Consider the following 17,809-nt stretch of genomic DNA (forward strand, 5'->3'; position numbering starts at 1 on the left):
AATTTGGAAAAGGGAACACAAGTGGCAAATCTACTGGGCAGGCTGTGACATTGGCTGGATTTAGGAGACCTGAGGTTTCCTCCCACAGTCCAAAGATGTGCTTGTTAGGTGGATTGCCATGCTAAATTCCCCCTTAGGTGTCCAAAAGGTTAGGTGGGGTTCACTGCATATTTGAGCCTCAAATTGCAAAGTCATTCGTCAAAGTCAAAGGACAGTATTGTGTATGAGCTGTCTTCAGCTACATTCAGCAAGCTTATCAGATCACATGAATCCCCTTTTCATATTGAATGTACTACACAATACCAGATGCTTTGCAGAAAGGAAGGACTCCCCTTAGAAATTTGTATCACATGTGAGAGTACCACATATCTAGAGTCAACAGATAGCATGTACATGAATAATTTTCCCAAAATGTTCCTTTCTCAAAGTTACTGAGCCAATGCACAGTGTCTTTAAATATTTCATTGCTTGTTCCGAATTCCAATTCAATTTCAAATTGAATCCAATTCATGGTCCCCACAAGAGAGAAATACTCGGCCCAGATTGACAAGAACAGGCATTACACATGAGCTCGGGCTAAAGCCTTTACTTGATCTGAGCCAAAAGAAATGCGATTCAAACACACAACTAGAATGAGTGATTACCTATTTTTACTCCACCTTTAGGAAATGAAAACGTTGGGAAACTCTCCCGGTTCGGTACATCTTTTGGAGGTAGCTGGCCATCTTCTCGTTCAGTAACCCCACCTAACCTTTTGGACACCTAAGGGGCAATTGCAGCTGTGGTAATTTAACGAGATAGGAAATTTCCATATGAAATCTATTTAATTTCCAGGGATGCAAATAAAGCTACTGTCAGCACCTATTGAACGATGACTCCACGGTCTGCATTCCAACAAACGCGCCTAACTAAATGCTTTCAGCAGTCTGAGCTCCTTGTGGTTTCTAAAATGATAGGAATTTCTGCAATTTAGGGAGGAGCAGCAAATCCTGACGTTGCCAGTGGCGTCCACGTCACATGACAGAATTTTTAAAAATGTGCGATCAGTAACAATCTGTAAAGAGTAAGCAATGACAGCGTTACTCCTTGATGACATAACCACGTTAACACTTTCCAGATAATGCAGGTGGGGACATCAAATGACACATCACTGCCAAAAAGCACCTCAAATCTCAAGGGCTTGTAGCCATTAACATTGAATTTTAGAAGCATTAAAAACGATGGGATTTCAGACTTAAAAACAAAAAGGAAAAACTCTTCCACAGTTAACAGTACAGATCTAGAAGACTAACTCACAGCAAAGGAGCCTCCATCATTCCAAATCTACCTTAATGGTGACAAAAAAAGTCATTTCTGATAAGACGCCACACCTTGCCTCGACCCACATTGGTTTACCGACAGGCATGAAACACATGATCATGCTGCATGAATTTATGCTTCAGTATATTATTCTGAAAGTTAGTGAGAAAGCCAACAGGTGCTCACCAACTCTGGCCAGTGGCACACACCTGTGGCAGAAATATTACATTTGACCTTTTGTGTACACCATCTTCAGCAAAGTCAGCTGATTAATGAGACAAAGAAGCAATACCAGCCAGGGAGTGTCAGCTTACCACAATGGCTGTCCTTGCTTTATTCAACTCCCACCTTAAAATGCCTAAGGTATGTTTCCAGGCCAACAGGTTTCCTATCCTACCTTAAAGTAACTATTCAGCTCCACGGCGCACAAATTCCTCTCCCTTGGCCTCACCGGGAATCATATCGGAACAAGGATTCAAGGACAATGTGGTGTTCCCTTTACTCTGTTCGGATTGTTTCTGCTTCAGCCACAGCAGGCTTCCAGAGAATGGCTTCCCTCCCCAAGGCATAACTTCCTGAAACTTTAGGTGTGGTTTGAAACATTCTGGATTTAATTTACTCACAGCACAACAAGGCTGTTTGCATAGGAGCCCAGGTTACAAAATCCACAGCCTCCTGACTTTAAACAGTGGAACCACACAACTGGACTGATTGGTTTACAGATGTTTCTATTAAAATTGGCGTACCAATCAACACCTTAGATGAAAATTGATAAGCTTTACAGGGCTCTGGCAATCTTCCTATTTTTTTTTAAATACCATTTTAACATAGCAGAATATTTGTCATACAGTAATTCAGTAATTTGTAATCCAGTAGCCCCTATACAATCATAATACCATATAATAAAGAATACGGAGGGAAAAAAACATAGTAATTCCCTGCTGGCTCCAGGACATTTCAAGTGAACCCTCTGATTCACCTTCAGGGTATTATTTCTAATATTAGTAGCTTATAACTGATCTGAGAATCTTCTTCCTTCCAGAAGGAAGGTTGTGTGGTCCTCATGAAACTGGTTGGAGAGCCTGCAGCAGCATACAATATATTCTGCGTAACACGTTATAACATCCCTGTCCTTTTAAAACAGCCTTGTTCAATTTGCCATGAGAGATCCATTATTAATTATACTATTAAAAGCCCTGAGCATCTTAGAATGGTAATTAACAGCAGGTCAAAACCCACTTGCTGAGGCCGAACGTCAAAGATTGAGCATCAGGGATATGTATGTAGATCATGGCCTGGATGTTCACAGCCATTGTAAAAATGGCAAAAGAAACTGAAATTTGGAAGCTCCACCCTGAACGTGGCATCTACCATTTCTGGGGGGGGGGGGGGGGGGGGGGGGGGGGTGAGGGGGGAGAAATTGGGCTGGGCTGGGATTTGTGCATGCACATTTCACGGAGGCAGCTGCCCAGGTGAATCATGCTGCCTCTACTCATGTCTAATTTGGGTGACCCAGTTGTGTGAAATCTGACATGTGACGGTTAGACCTGGTAGGAGCGGGTCAAAATTTTGCTTAGGAGAGCTGGGATACCCTTTTGAAGATGTACCTTTTCGATTTGGTCCCAGGGCACCTTTGTGGGTTGCCAAATGCCCTTTGGGAGAGGTCAGGTGCCTCTTGGGAGAAAGTTAGCAAGATTGTGCTGAAACCCATTAACTGTCAGGGTCATTAAAACTGTGAAAAGTGTCAAAATGAACTGTCAAAGGCAACAATCAAGCTGCTTCCTGTCCTTTCAATCTTTGAACAAAAATGTCTGCAGTATTTTTAAAAGTCATAGCTTGCTATTTTACACTGTTGCTATAAGCCTGAGGGCTATTATTTCAGGATTAGTACTGCATGATTGATTTTGCAACCTTGCATTAACACAGCATGATGCCTATCATTTCATTTTCATTGACAGCTCCAATAGGTTACAGTCTCTTTGAAGAGGGACTATGAATTCCAATATTTATTTTATAAGGGTTTACCACGTGAATGAAATGTCTGTTTTTATAAGGATGTAGTTGAAGGAATATAAATGCAGTGAATGGGTTTTTATAAACAAGAGTCGTTTTTTCCCCAAAAAATTCATCAATCGGCACTTAGGACTTCATTTTATTTAATCTCCAAATGGCTCCCACGATGTACCATTGGGTCAGGACTCAGACTAGGTTAGAATGGCAGATTTTCTTCCCTTAAAAGGACATTAGTGAACTAGGTGATTTTTTATATCATTGATGATTTTTTTCAATCCACATGATATTCTTTGTTAAAATATGTAACTGATCCAATACCGAGGACCTGGGTTCAATCCCGACCCCAGGTTACCATCCGTGTGGAGTTTGCACATTCTCCCTGTCTCTCCATGGGTCTCACCTCCACAACCCAAAGATGTGCCGGGTAGATGGATTGGCCACGCTAAATTGCTCCTTAATTGGACAAATAAAAAAAATACATTAAAAAAATGTAATTAATTGAATTTAATTTGCACCAGCTGCCATGGTGTGATTTAAACCAGTGTCCCCAGGGCATTAACCTGGGCCTCCTAATTACTAATCCAGTGACAATACCACTATGACACCATCTCCCCAAAACATTCAGCCTCTGTACAGTCAATCAGAGCTGCATTAAGCACATAACATACAAAGCCAAAATGGCATAAACCTTGTCACCTGGGGAGGCGGTGGCATAGTGGTATTGTCACTGGACTAGTAAACCAGGAACCCAGGGTAATGCTCTGGGGACATGGGTTCGAATCCTGCCACTGCAGATAGTGAAATTTGAAACCAATAAAATCTGGAATTAAAGATGACCATGAAACCAATGCTGATTGTCATAAAAACCTATCTGGTTCACTAATGTCCTTCAGGGAAGGAAAACCGCCATCCTTACCTGGTCTGGCCTATATGTGACTCCAGACCCACAGCAATGTGGTTAACTCATTGAGGAATCACCTCAGTCCTGAGGCATCGCTGCAGGAACTCCACAAGACCGTGTCCTCAGCCTAACCGTCTTCACTGGCTTCATCAACAACCTTCCCTCCACCTTAAAGTCACACGTAGGTCATTGACTGATGATTGCAGAGTTCCATTCGCAACTCTTCAGACACTGAAGAGATCGATGGCGCCTTTTAAAGATGGCGCCTCGATCTCTGTGTCAGCTTGGCTCTATCAGGCCCCGCCATGTTCACGTACAGTACGTCTGCGACAACATTGGTTGGGCTGATAAGTGGCAAGTAACATACATTCAACGTAATGACCTTCACCAACAAGATAGAGAATCTGCCTCTGCCTTCTTGACATTCAATAGGATCATTGAATCCCCCATTATCAATGTTCGGGGTGTAATCATGGACCAGAGACAATAACACCCCAAGAATCAATTTTTTAAAACCCCGAGGTAGGAAAATAATGTAAACCTAATTTGATATGCTGGGCCCAAGATGGTAATTAAGGTCATTGTTGTTCATCAGGTTGTCAACAGCACACTCCTTACATCAAAGGGGCACAAAATCATACCGAGTTTGAGATGTTACTCTCTGAACTCTCAGCACTGAAATTCATGGGCTTTATGTCAAAACCTTCTCTACTGATACTTAATTTCTGGAAGAAACAGAGAGCATAATGTCTTTTGTTTCTGTAAATACCAATTTCTCATTTTTGGATTCTGTGTGTAGAAGAGTGGCCTTTAGTGGCTTTTACAGATCAAAGAATCTTGCAACAGCTGATTGCAAAGGAGTCTGTTGCTTTGACAACACAAAGCTTGCCAAGGCTTTAACCAATATTAGGGTATTCACGAACTGCATGTGGACCTTTAGGCTTTTCTTTGGCTGAGGGAAATGACAGAAGCAGAATTCATATGATCTTTTTTCTTAATACCAGCTGTGTCCAAAACATGTCTCTTCTACCTCAGGAGAGAGAGACTGTACATTTTCCATTTTTGGATGGATTTGTTTAAATTAGTCAAATTATTCATCCTTGTGAGCTGGTGATTGAATTGGCTATTTCTCAATTCCAAATAAACCTTCAAGGTTTGACTGCTAAACAAAACAGGGGCAGCACGGTAGCATTGTGGACAGCACAATTGCTTCACAGCTCCAAGGTCCCAGGTTCGAGTCCGGCTTGGGTCACTGTCTGTGCGGAGTCTGCACATCCTCCCCATGTGTGCGTGGGTTTCCTCCGGGTGCTCCAGTTTCCTCCCACAGTCCAAAGATGTGCAAGTTAGGTGGATTGGCCATGATAAATTGCCCTTAGTGTCCAAAATTGCCTTTAGTGTTGGGTGGGGTTACTGGGTTATAGGGGATAGGGTGGAGGTGTTAACCTTGGGTAGGGTGCTCTTTCCAGGAGCCGGTGCAGACTCGATGGGCCGAATGGCCTCCTTCTGCACTGTAAATCTAAGAAAACGATTAACCCTCTTCATTGTAACAATCTCTCCAGTTATCAACTAATGGTGCTCCCGAACACATTACACTCATCTCCCAGGTTTACAGCATCAGGTATTCTAAAGGGCAGGGCCTAATTTAAATAAACTTTAATATTATTAACAGCCCACCCTGCCACATGATTCCCCCCACCCCGTCACTGAATATTCAAACTTTGCCGGCGTGACATCATGCCAGGTTTACAACAGCTTTAATACAACAGGAATCGTCGCGAGGATGCTGCCAGGAGTGCCAAGTAGGCACAGCACTGGGGGGAGAGGGACATGCCTGGGCAGTAACCCGGCATTGACCCCAGCACTGGTTGGCATTGGCCGTGGCACAGGCTGGTGATGCTGGTGAAGAGGGGGGGGAGCATCCCAGATATCACCAGGTTGGGGGAAGGTTTGCCCCGATGCTTGGGGGGGGGGGGGGGGGGGGGGGGAGGTCTTGTGTGTCCCTGAGAGGTCGCGGGGAAAGAGTTTGATTCCAGGGTTGATCAGGGCACCTTTTAAAGATGGCACCTCGATCATAGAAGCATAAAATTTACAATGCAGAAGGAGGCCATTCGGCCCACCGAGTCTGCATTGGCTCTTGGGAAGAGCATCGCTGTGCAAGGCCGGCTCCATCAGGTCCTGCCCCATCAGTGATGCCAGATCCACAACCCCAGATTCCTGGTGCACTAAGTGCCAGAAACCTTGGTCTGCAAACTCAGCTGTGCATCTGGAGAGATATGCCAGTTTTCAGTCAGCGCTGACACTCTGATAAGTTATGGTAAAATTCTTCATGATGGGCCAAATGGCACCTGCTGAACTGTAAAGGTTCTGTACGAGAAGTTTTGCGCAGCCTTGACGTTTTGGAAACAAAAATGTCTCCACTTGTCAGGATGATAATCAAGCTCTTAGATTTGTAGATGACGCTGCACATCTTTGGGTTGTCGGGTTAAGACCCACGCAGACATGGGGAGAATATGCAAACTCCACACAGGCTGGGACCAAACCCGGGTCCTCGGTGTCGTGAGGCAGCAGTGCTAACCACTGCGCCACCTTGCTGATTTAAGTGCTGATCCAGGCATCGTGTTTCTGGTGACGCTGTAGCCATTCTGGTGCTTTTCAAAGACCCATTCGGACACATGCTCCTCAAGATCAGACCAGTGACTGGTGGTCCCTGTTCATAGAATCATAGAATTTACAGAGCAGAAGGAGGCCATTTGGCCCATCAAATCTACACCAGCCCTTGGAAAGAGCACTCTACTTAAGCTCACGCCTCCACCCTATCCCTGTAACCCAGTAACCCCATCTAACCTTTTTTATTGGACACTAAGGGCAATTGATCATGGCCAATCCACCTAACCTGCACATCTTTGGACTGTGGGAGGAAACCCACACAGAAATAAACTGTAGGCCAGTTACCAGACGAGCGAGCAAATGTTATGACTTACAGCTTGAAAGCAGCTTCGTAGTTCATTCGATTTTCTGAAGGACCCATTTTTGTTCTTTGCTCACCGTACTCAGTTTACTCTGTGTGGGTGTGCCTTAAACTCCTGAACATTCTTCGCAACAAAACCTGTGTCGCGCGCTTGGTCCCTGATGCATGAACAATTGCACAAAGATGAGAGTTGAATACAACTGAGGCTTTAATACACTACGATGTGTGGCCTCCTACAGCAGCTGGCGAAATGGCTGCTGAACGGGGAGCACACATATTTATACTCTGCCTCCTGGGCGGAGCCAGCAGGCAGGGACTACCCCCGTACCTGTAGTAAAGGGCCTTACCATATATACCCTAATATATACAGCAGTGGCTACTACCACATTTACCCCCTGTTAAAATTGAGTCTGGCGGGGTGGTGGAGAACTATATGCAGCACAAGTTTAATATACAGAGAAAAAAATTTTGTGTCCAGAACCAATTACAGGTTTAGCCGGTCCAGAGCCTTGATCTGACGTTGGGAGTGACGCAGTGGTGGCGGCGAGTCTGGCGTAGGTCGGGTCCTTGGTGACTCCGGGAGTGTGCCGAGATCCTCTTCATCCTCGGGCGTGGGCAGGGGGAGGACGGATGGTCCTGGGGGGGTGTTGCTGCTGGGTGCGCCAGGGGAGGGGAGGGTGGGTGTGTGTGTGTGTGTGTGGTGCCAGGTCCCTGAGAGAGACAGTATCTTGGCGGACGTCGGGGTACGCTTCGTAGGCATACTGGGGGTTGGCGTGGAGTAACTGCACCCTTTCCACCAATGGGTCCGCCTTGTGGAGTCGTACTTGCTTACGGAGGTGTACGGGTCCTGGAGCTGCGAGCCAAGTTGGGAGTGACACCCCGGAGGTGGACTTCATGGGCAAGGCAAAGAGACATTCATGGGGTGTATTGTTAGTCGCAGTGCATAGGAGCGACCGAATGGAGTGCAGTGCATAGGGGAGGACACCTGCCAGCGGGAGATTTCTGGACCGTAGGGCCAGCTGGACGGCCCTCCAGACCGTTCCCATTCTCCCTCTCCACCTGTCCGTTTCCCCGGGGGTTATAGCTGGTTGTCCTGCTCGAGGCGATACCCCTGCTGAGCAGGAACTGACGCAGCTCATCGCTCATGAATGAGGATCCCCTGTCACTGTGGATGTAGGTCGGGAAGCCGAACAGAGCAAAGGTGGTGTAGAGGGCTTTGATGACAATGGCAGACGTCATGTCTGGGCATGGAATGGCGAAGGGGAATCTGGAGTACTCGTCGACCACACTGAGGAAATACGTGTTCCGGTCGATGGAGGGGAGGGGCCCTTTGAAATCCACGCTGAGGCGTTCAAAGGGGCGGGAGGCCTTCACCAGGCGCATGCGGTCTGGCCAGTAGAAGTGCGGTTTGCACTCCGAACAGACCTGGCAGTCTCTGGTGATTGCCCCGACTTCCTCGAGGGAGTAGGGCAGATTGCGGGCCTTAATGAGGTGGTACAACCATATGACTCCCGGGTGACAAAGGTTGTCGTGCAGAGTCCGGAGTCGGTCCACCTGTGCGCTGGCACATGTACCTCGGGATAGGGCGTCTGGGGGCTCATTGAGCTTACCGGGGCGATACAAAATCTCGTAGTTGTAGGTGGAGAGCTCGATCCTCCACCTCAAGATTTTATCATTTTTGATCTTGCCCCGCTGTGTGTTGTTAAACATGAAGGCACCCGTATCGGGATGCATGAAGCTCTCGGTGCTCCCGGAGTCCAGCAGACAGGAGATCTCGTGCCCATCGATCTTCACGCTTGTGGAGGTGGTTGCTAGATTGTGCGGGTGAGACTGGTCGATCGTGACCGAGGCGAGCCGCGACTGGTCATCGCTGGTGTCAGACAATGGGGTGCCCGGGGGGCACAGGTCCTGGAACGATGGTGGCGTCCACATACTGCTGGGGAGACAAGATGGCGGCGCCTGACGATCCTGAGGAGGACAAGATGGCGGCGCCCACGGGCTGCATGTGGTGGGGGTTGAACATGATGGTAGTGCCCAAGGGCCGCACGTGGCCTGGGGAGGGGAAGATGGCGGCGCCCACTGGCTGTGCGGGGTCTGCGGGAGGGAAGATGTCGGCGGCCCCTATCCGTACGGGGGGGGGGGGGGTCGGAGCGATAGCAGCGACTGAGCAAGCCTGGCACACCACCACAAAGTGCCCCTTTTTGCCGCAGGTCTTGCAAAGGGCGCTCTGGGCCGGGCAGCGTTGGCGGGGTTGTTTTGGCTGCCCACAGGAGTAACATCTGGGGCCCCCGGGGTTGGCTGGTTGGCGTGTGGCACAAACGTAGGGTTGGCTTGGTGAGGTCCCCGATGGGGCGGCCATCTGCGGGGTCCACGATGCGTAGGAGGGGTGGGCCGTGCTGCCGGGGGGGAGGGGGGTCCTGGATATTGCGCGAGGCAACTGTCATCGATAGCGCCAGCATTTTCATTGCCGCAAGGTCAAGCGTGGCCCGCTCTAAAAGTAGCTGGCGGATGTGATCTGACGCAATCCCCGTAACGAAAGCGTCCCACATGAGTAAATTCGAGTGTTCCCTGCCCGTGACGGCCTGACAGTCACAGTCTCTGACCAGGGGAATTAGGGCACGCCAGAAATCTTCTGTTGACTCACCAGGGAGTTGGCTACACGTTGCGAGGACGTGCCTGGCGTAAAGCATGTTAGTCCGCTGAGCATAATTCTCTTTCAGTAGCGCCATGGCTTCATCGTAGGTCGGCGCGTCCTGGATAAGCGGAAAAACGCTGGAGCTCAGCTGTGAGTAGAGTATCTGGATCTTCTGAGCTTCCGGAATTGGGTCTGGTGCAGACCTGATGTAAGCTTCGAAACAAGCTAGCCAGTGTTCAAAGTCCTTTTTGCCGTTGCTTGATTGCGGTTCTAGCTGCAGGCGATCTGGCTTGATGCGGAGGTCCATCTTCTGAAAACTTTAGTGTAATAAATTGATGCACGATCAATTGCACAAAGATGAGAGTTGAATACAACTGAGACTTTATTACACAAGATGTGTGGCCTCCTACAGCTGCTGGCGAAATGGCACACATATTTATACTCTGTCTTGTTATGGGAGAGGTGTTTTCAGAACCCCAAAATGTATCATGGAGTCCAACCAACCCCCACCTTTAACGGATTGTTGCTTTTGAAGCACACGGCTTGTTCCCGAGGTGTGGTATTACAATTATGGACACGTGGTTTTAAAAACTAAACAATGTTTATTCCATGAACTCAACTTAACATTTTAAAATAAACATTGGATCTCTAAACACCCCTTACTTCAAAGATAACCCCGAAAATAATACACTACCCAATCCCACAAACTGTTCTTTTAAACCTCCGAAAGACTTCAACCCTTCAAAAATAGGAGCACAACAGGTTACATTCAATATATTTATAGTCTTTGGATTTGCAGAAATCACCAGGCCAGCTCTTTTCCTTCCTGCAGCTTTCAGCAAACCAGGCAGGCACTTTTCAGCTGCTCTCTCAAACTGAAACTAAAAAGTTCAAAATGGCTGAGCTAAAAGCCCAGCTCCACCCACACTCTGACCTCACTGCATTTCTTAAAGGCACATTGCTTAAACATCCATTTCTTAAAGGCACTTTCACATGACAGCCTACTGGGCGGAGCCAGCAGGCAGGGACTACCCCCGTACCTGTAGTACAGGGCCTTACCATACATACCCTAATATAAACAGCAGTGGTTTCTACCACAGTCTCATGTGCCAGCTTCAGTACAAGGTAAAAACATGCATTTCCAGGTTGAAAAATTGAGGCTGACTACTAATGCAAGTATAACATTTCATAGCGAGAAAGAAGGGTTGATTTAAATGCAAAAGAATGAATTTTGCCACTGAGAAAAGGGGTTTTTCACGTTGTCATCTACATTATGCACCTTGTGACTTGTAACACCAGTGAGCAATAGCACTCAGCAGTCCCCTAGTTACTCCCCACTGACGTCTGTTCATAAGCAACAATGAAACAGATCTGTGATGTTCAATTACATTGGCGTTCTACCCCCAGATCAGCACTTTTAGTTCAAGAGTATAATGCAGCAATAGATATAAATGGCAGTGTAATAGCTCGATGGTGAAGTGTTTTTTGTCTTGATAGGGGTCAACACTTCTACCTCCTTTTAAATTGGAGCATTTCAGCAATCTGTCAGTGGGCTGGAGGTGGTGCATCAATACAATTCCATTCAGGTTAATGGCCTCTCAGAATGAGATCATTGAATTGGTGCCAAATTACTGGTAGTTCTGTTTTATGAACCCAGCTCACCAGGACCCGAGTCGACCGCAAGCTCATTCCAATTAGCTGCCGTCTAACAAGAGACCATCATCTCGCTGGTCTAGGGGTGTTTAAAAACCAGATCAGAGGGAAATACCAAAACCTGTTGGGGCAGATTTGGAATTAGGGTAATTGCTCAAGTGATATCGATTCAGCCGGCAGGTAGACATCGCTCTGTATTTCCAGTTCCATGCGGACGGACGTAGAATGGTGAATCAATAATCACGGAAAGTCAAAATTACCCCCACGGTGGGATACCCTTCTCCTCTCTGATTGACTATCATTAACTAGTTTCAACACTGAAATCAGGGCAAATTGGTGAGTATTGCTCAGAAAATTCAGTTACGGCCATTATTTGGTAAACTGCAGTTCCGATATATAAGCCAAGGAAAATTAGATTGCTTTTATTTTATTTTTAAATAGTCATAGGAAACCTCAGTAACTGAGGTCATCCATCTACTTAAGTATGGAAAATTAACTGTTTAAATTCAAGGAGCAACAAAGCAGTAGAACCCTGAATCCCCTGTAACATTGGAGATACATCTCATAAAATCATAGAATTTACAATGCAGGAAGAGGCCATTCGGCCTATCGAGTCCACACCGGCCTCTGGAAAGAGCACTCTACTTAAACTTAAGCCTCCATCCTATTCCGTAACCCAGTAACCACACCTATACGTTTGCACGCAAAGGGGAAATTTAGCATGGCCAATCCACCAAACCTGCACATCTTTTGACTGTGGGAGGAAACCGGAGCACCCGGAGGAAACCCACGCAGACACGGGGAGGAAGTGCAAACTCCACACAGACAGTCACCCGAGGCTGGAATTGAACCCAGGTCCCTGGGGCTGTGAGGCAGCAGTGCTAACCACTGTGTCAACATGCTGCCCCCTGTTAGGATGAGGAGGTAGAAGAGGAGGAGGAGAAAATGATACACCAGGGAGGTAAAGGTATACCAAAAATGGGGTTCCTCTTTCACAGTGGAGGGGCAGCATTTTCAGGAGCAGACATGAAGGCAAATGTGTCCAAAAATATGTGTCACTGGCCAATGCAATACTTTGTTGGCACCATCCCACACCAGGGGCCATTTTCCCAGAGCCAGAATCGGGGATGGGAGGGCAAATGGCAGAATTTAAAGCCAAGTAAATGGCCAATTCAAGCTAATCGTCAGCGACTAGCTACTATTTTCAAGTTGGACTGCCAGGCTCTGCAGAGTCAGGAAGAAGCCAGCTGCCTTGAGGCTCAGGTTAGGGTGCAGCATGCCAGGCAGGCATTGAGTTCCACCCCGCCTGCCTGTGAGCACAGATGGCCCTGTGGAATGGTTTCATGATTCATGATGAGTAGCCCGGCAACTACTAAAACTTGGAAGAGTTTTAAAGATTGCTTTGGAGGGAACTCAAAATTTACCTCAGACGCCAGGCTGCAGCTGCTTCCAGGTGGGAGATCTCCTATTGGCCATCCAGCTTTGAGAGTGCACCTGCCATCATTAATTAGCAGAAACACACCCCCTGGCCACTAATTGGTCAACTGAGGGAAAATCACTGCCAGGTGACTATTTGCCATCCAATGTGGGATCTTGACCCCGATTTGGCGCCAACGTTAGCATCTCAACCCAAAACCCTTCCCTAAATGTTTTAGATGAATAGCACCCATTGTGTGGGAGAAGAGCTGGTGAGGGACATGACAAAACACACCTGGCAAGCAACGCCTCCACATGGTACCAGGGGATGGCCTTTGATGGAGACAAAAAAGAGGTTTCCAGAACAAGTAAGATGCTGGGTGTCAACTGGGAGGATCGGGCAACAAATTTTTAAATAATGGAAAGAATGGCCTGTTTTGATATGAAGTGTACAATGTAAACTTGTGACAATGGAAGATTATTAATATTATTACTACATATCCCTGGTGGCTTGAGTGCTTGTATGATGATGGAATGGGTTCCAGGTAGGGCAACAACATGTAGAAAATTTGAACTAAGAGGGAAGTATTATGCACAAGTGGAGTCAAACTATCTGAAGATGGAATTCAGGGGGCATGGAATGTAAATTCTGGGTAGGATAGGGAGCAGGTATCATTCCCATGAAAAAAGGGCTGTCATAGTGATAGTGGGAGATGGGACATGAGTGGGATTCTGCATGGATACTCTTAGCATTGTTACTCTTCGTATTCCCCTTATCAATAATCTGGATGAAGATATTGGTGGTGCTGTCCGCAATTTTACGGACTCCATGAAGATTTTGGCTTGTTGTCAGAAGTCGTGAGGAAGACTATCGATTACACTCTGATCGACTTGTGGTGAGGGCCTGCATTTGAAAATGGCATTTAAATGAGGAGAAACATGCCTGACTGTTACCAATGATGCATTAACCATGATGGACCCTAAACTGAAGTCTGTTGAGAAGGAGAGGGTCCTGCATATTCGAGTGATGAACCTCAAAAGGCCCATAAAAAGTGTGGGGAAAGCCCTAGAGCAAGAAAAGAGAATATTAGGATGATCCAATATGAAACAGGAAATCCAATACAGTCCTTGTCACCTGCTAAAGGAGCTGTGCTCCGAAAGCTAGTGTTACCAAATAAACCTGTTGAACTTTAACCTGGTGTTGTAAGACTTCTTACTGTGTCCTTGTGCCGGTCTTGGTTTAAGTCCCTCACATGTTGGGAAATAGGGCGGCACCTGCTGCCTCACAGCGCCGGGTTCAATTCTGGCCTTGAGTGACTGTGTGGAGTTTGTACGTTCTCCCCGTGTCTGCGTGGGTTTCATAAGAACATAAGAACTAGGAGCAGGAGTAGGCCATCTGGCCCCTCGAGCCTGCTCCGCCATTTAATGAGTTCATGGCTGATCTTTTGTGGACTCAGCTCCACTTTCCGGCCCGAACACCATAACCCTTAATCCCTTTATTCTTCAAAAAACTATCTATCTTTACCTTAAAAACACTTAATGAAGGAGCCTCAACTGCTTCACTGGGCAAGGAATTCCATAGATTCACAACCCTTGGGGTGAAGAAGTTCCTCCTAAACTCAGTCCTAAATCTACTTCCCCTTATTTTAAGGCTATGCCCCCTAGTTCTGCTTTCACCCAACAGTGGAAACAACCTGCCCGCATCTATCCTATCTATTCCCTTCATAATTTTAAATGTTTCTATAAGATCCCCCCTCATCCTTCTAAATTCCAACGAGTACAGTCCCAGTCTACTCAACCTCTCCTCATAATCCAACCCCTTCAGCTCTGGGATTAACCTAGTGAATCTCCTCTGCACACCCTCCAGTGCCAGTACGTCCTTTCTTAAGTAAGGAGACCAAAACGGAACACAATACTCCAGGTGGCTCACTAACACCGTATACAATTGCAGCATAACCTCCCTAGTCTTAAACTCCATCCCTCTAGCAATGAAGGACAAAATTCTATTTGCCTTCTTAATCACCTGTTGCATCAGTAAACCAACCTTCTGTGACTCATGCACTAGCACACCCAAGTCTCTCTGCACAGCGGCATGCTTTAATATTTTATCGTTTAAATAATAATCCCGTTTGCTGTTATTCCTACCAAAATGGATAACCTCACATTTGTCAACATTGTATTCCATCTGCCAGACCCTAGCCCATTCACTTAACCTATCCAAATCCCTCTGCAGACTTCCAGTATCCTCTGCACTTTTCGCTTTACCACTCATCTTAGTGTCATCTGCAAACTTGGACACATTGCCCTTGGTCCCCAACTCCAAATCATCTATGTAAATTGTAAACAATTGTGGGCCCAACACGGATCCCTGAGGGACACCACTAGCTACTGATTGCCAACCAGAGAAACACCCATTAATCCCCACTCTTTGCTTTCTATTAATTAACCAATCCTCTATTCACTTTACCCTTAATGCCATGCATCTTTATCTTATGCAGCAACCTTTTGTGTGGCACTTTGTCAAAGGCTTTCTGGAAATCCAGATATACCACATCCATTGGCTCCCCGTTATCTACTGCACTGGTAATGTCCTCAAAAAATTCCACTAAATTAGTTAGGCATGACCTGCCCTTTATGAACCCATGCTGCGTCTGCCCAATGGGACAATTTCTATCCAGATGCCTCGCTATTTCTTCCTTGATGATAGATTCCAGCATCTTCCCTACTACCGAAGTTAAGCTCACTGGCCTATAATTTCCTGCTTTCTGCCTACCTCCTTTTTTAAACAGTGGTGTCACGTTTGATAATTTCCAATCCACCGGGACCACCCCAGAGTCTAGTGAATTTCGGTAAATTATCACTAGTGCATCTGCAATTTCCCTAGCCATCTCTTTTAGCACTCTGGGATGCATTCCATCAGGGCCAGGAGACTTGTCTACCTTTAGCCCCATTAGCTTGCCCATCACTACCTCCTTAGTGATAACAATCCTCTCAAGGTCCTCACCTGTCATAGCCTCATTTCTATCAGTCGCTGGCATGTTATTTGTGTCTTCCACTGTGAAGACCGACCCAAAAAACCTGTTCAGTTCCTCAGCCATTTCCTCATTTCCCATTATTAAAACTCCCTTCTCATCCTCTAAAGGACCAATATTTACCTTAGCCACTCTTTTTTGTTTTATATATTTGTAAAAACTTTTACTGTCTGTTTTTATATTCTGAGTAAGTTTACTCTCATACTCTATCTTACTCTTCTTTATAGCTTTTTTAGTAACTTTCTGTTGCCCCCTAAAGATTTCCCAGTCCTCTAATCTACCAGCAATCTTTGCCACTTTATATGCTTTTTCCTTCAATTTGATACTCTCCCTTATTTCCTTAGATATCCACGGTCGATTTTCCCTCTTTCTACCGTCCTTCCTTTTTGTTGGTATAAACCTTTGCTGAGCACTGTGAAAAATCACTTGGAAGGTTCTCCACTGTTCCTCAACTGTTCCACCATAAAGTCTTTGCTCCCAGTCTACCTTAGCTAGTTCTTCTATCATCCCCTTGTAATCTCCTTTGTTTAAACACAAAACACTAGTATTTGATTTTACTTTCTCACCCTCCATCTGTATTTTAAATTCCACCATATTGTGATCACTCCTTCCGAGAGGATCCCTAACTATGAGATCATGAATCAATCCTGTCTCATTATACAGGACAAGATCTAGGACCGCTTGTTCCCTCGTAGGTTCCATCACATACTGTTCTAGGAAACTGGGCTGTGCGGAGTCTGCACGTCCTCCCCGTGTGTGCGTGGGTTTCCTCCGGGTGCTCCGGTTTCCTCCCACAGTCCAAAGATGTGCGGGTTAGGTGGATTGGCCATGCTAAATTGCCCGTAGTGTCCTAAAAAAGTAAGGTTAGGGGGGGGGGTTGTTGGGTTACGGGTATAGGGTGGATACGTGGGTTTGAGCAGGGTGATCATTGCTCGGCACAGCATCGAGGGCCGAAGGGCCTGTTCTGTGCTGTACTGTTCTATGTTCTATCGCGGATACATTCTATAAACTCCTCCTCAAGGTTGCCTTGACTGACCTGGTTAAACCAATCGACATGTAGATTAAAATCCCCCATGATAACTGCTGTACCATTTCTACATGCATCAGTTATTTCTTTGTTTATTGCCTGCCCCACCATAACGTTACTATTTGGTGGCCGATAGACTACTCCTATCAGTGACTTTTTCGCCTTACTATACCTGATTTCCACCCAAATGGATTCAACCTTATCCTCCATAGCACCGATGTCATCCCTTACTATTGCCCGGATGTCATCCTTAAATAACAGAGCAACACCACCTCCCTTACCATCCACTCTGTCCTTCCAAATAGTTTGATACCCTCGGATATTTAACTCCCAGTCGTGACCATCCTTTAACCATGTTTCAGTAATGGCCACTAAATCATAGTCATTTACGATGATTTGTGCCGTCAACTCATTAACTTTATTCCGAATACTACGAGCATTCAGGTAAAGTACACTTATGTTGGTTTTTTTACCTCTGTTTTGAATCTTAACATATCCAGTTTTATTCCTTTTGTTATTACTGGGCCTATTCACTGAGCTCCCCTCAGTCACTGTACCTTGTACTGTCGCCCTTTTAGATTTCTGGTTTCCTCCCGCATTCCAAAATGTGCAGGTTAGGTGGATTGGCCATGATAATCAGCCCCGTCGTATTCAAATATGTGCAGGTTAGGTGGGGGTTACAAAGATATGGAGGGGGAGTGGGCCTAGATAGGATGCTGTTTCAGAGGGCCAGGTCAGACTCAATGGGCCGAAAGTCCTCCTTTTGCGCTGAAGGAATTCTATGGTTCTAAATATAGAAGACCTGGAAAGGTTCAAAGCAGGACCAATAATATATTTTTTTATAAATTTAGAGTACCCAATTAAT

At 46.2% G+C, this 17,809-nt stretch overlaps 1 protein-coding gene across 5 annotated transcripts in view; it reads right to left on the reverse strand.

Moving 5' to 3' along the window:
• The window catches only part of syt16 (synaptotagmin XVI), a 231,687-nt gene that overhangs the window by 102,037 nt on the left and 111,841 nt on the right, over positions 1-17,809 (reverse strand). For 2 of the 5 annotated variants that reach the window (XM_038775403.1, XM_038775384.1), the window contains exon 1: positions 1,751-1,939. The exons of 1 other annotated variant lie outside the window; for it this stretch is intronic. In XM_038775403.1, the coding sequence (XP_038631331.1) occupies positions 1,751-1,868 (118 nt within the window). In that variant the 5' untranslated portion in view covers positions 1,869-1,939. Of the gene's footprint in view, positions 1-1,696; positions 1,940-17,809 lie in introns of those variants that run through there. 2 more of the 5 variants (XM_038775375.1, XM_038775364.1) reach the window with 1 other exon arrangement.

This window comes from Scyliorhinus canicula, chromosome 2 (genome assembly GCF_902713615.1).
Source record: "Scyliorhinus canicula chromosome 2, sScyCan1.1, whole genome shotgun sequence".
Classification (NCBI taxonomy): domain Eukaryota; kingdom Metazoa; phylum Chordata; class Chondrichthyes; order Carcharhiniformes; family Scyliorhinidae; genus Scyliorhinus; species Scyliorhinus canicula.